This window comes from Lactuca saligna, chromosome 4 (genome assembly GCF_052625555.1).
Source record: "Lactuca saligna cultivar CGN05327 chromosome 4, ASM5262555v1, whole genome shotgun sequence".
NCBI classification, from domain to species: domain Eukaryota; kingdom Viridiplantae; phylum Streptophyta; class Magnoliopsida; order Asterales; family Asteraceae; genus Lactuca; species Lactuca saligna.
Window position 1 is genome coordinate 41,906,875 of NC_136420.1, and position 1,574 is coordinate 41,908,448.

The window sequence follows — 1,574 nt, forward strand, 5'->3', positions numbered from 1 at the left end:
TTTTTTTCTTAATACGAGCAACCCGATGCATGGTTTTGAATTATATGAAATGAATAATTAAAAAAATGTCATAGTGGTTGCATAAATATCAACATTTAATATGGTAGGAAGAAAAATAGGAACAAATGATAGGAGGATATTTAATTTATCTATTCAAATTTCAGTATAGAAAACTCATTTAAATTTAAAAACTCATTTTATTTATGTTTCAATTTATTTTATCAACATACAGACGTTAGAAAACAAACAGTTTTTTTTTTTTTCTACTGACGTTTTGTTCATGTTTTCTTGTGTGTGCAGATGTGATTATAGTATATTATATACCTTAAAAAAAACAATACCAAAATTTTCATTATGTCTCTTCACAACTTATCGGCATTGGTTCTAAATAGAACTAATAGCAAGCTGAGTTTACATCATTGATGTAGAAAAGCCAGCGTATAAGAAAAGAAACAAAATCGTAATATTCTAAAATACATTTTAATATATCCTTAAAAAACTCCTCTTTACAAACAAAACCAATAAACAGTTTCATCAAAACAGGATTATTATTTTAACATATCATCCTTTGCATATATACAAGTATCATATGGATTTTACCATGGTTCATTTTAAGAAGTAGCACCAGCACCCATTAAACTGGACAGCGTAGGAAGCTTGATCTCACCCTTACTGTTCACCGGAATGTTGAGGTTACCGACGACCGGAAGATCAACTGTCAGAATAATGTTGAGTTCATAATCTATGTCCCAATCTGCACCAATGTCCCTCATCAAGCTCATTAACACGCTATGTGGCACCTTCACCCCAACGTCTAGCATCGTATCCGCTTTGGCTTTTAGCGACCCAGGGTCTGGGATCGAACCTTCAGCGATCACCCTGATTAATTCAATGTTATTTCACATTCCTATTAATATGAAAACTGAAATGTTTTTTTGATTTGATTAATCATGGAGAGAGAATGAATTAGCGTTGATTTCGTCTACAGATTTTATGTATAAGAACAGGATTGAAATAGATTAATCATGTAAGGAACCTGTCGGCGCTTTTGAAGGTATAAGAGATCTGGCAGATCGGAATGGAAGTGCTGTAAGGATTGGAGACGTTGACGTCGGCCTTGTAGGTTATGCATTGACAGCTGACTTCTTTCAGATCGACGTTCTTCACCGTCGCCTCCGGCTTGTCCATGTTTGCCACCTTCTCAGCCACGAATTCCTTCGCTTTATCCATTAATCCAGCCATCTCTCCGGCGATGTTTATCACGTTCAAAAACACCAAAGTAAAATTGCGTTTGGTTTCGACGAGACGACGAATATGGTTGTAATGGAGATAATTGTGTGTATATATGCATGTATATCCACGGGTGGGCCGCGTGACCCGGATGACACGTGTTGCCACTTTTTGTAGTATAGGTATCCTTATGGTTTTCGACGTTAAGTTTTCCTTTCCTGTTCTCTTTCTTCTTTTTAAATTAATGCCATTTTTATTTTTATTTTATTTTTTTGTCATAATTTTAACTTATAATTGTTTAAGTATTATAAAAATCATACAAAGAACAAAATAAGATTTGGAGA

At 34.2% G+C, this 1,574-nt stretch overlaps 1 protein-coding gene across 1 annotated transcript; it reads right to left on the minus strand.

The window, feature by feature from the left end:
- Window positions 1–475: 475 nt before the first annotated feature.
- LOC145038452 (late embryogenesis abundant protein Lea14-A-like) lies at window positions 476–1,304 on the minus strand. The gene is made up of 2 exons (XM_078986814.1): window positions 1,037–1,304; window positions 476–879 (listed from the first exon to the last, which is right to left on the minus strand). The coding sequence occupies exons 1-2, from the start codon at window positions 1,240–1,242 to the stop codon at window positions 612–614; spliced, it is 474 nt and encodes a 157-aa protein (XP_078842940.1). The 5' UTR covers window positions 1,243–1,304; the 3' UTR covers window positions 476–611.
- Between the last annotated feature and the right edge of the window lie 270 nt (window positions 1,305–1,574).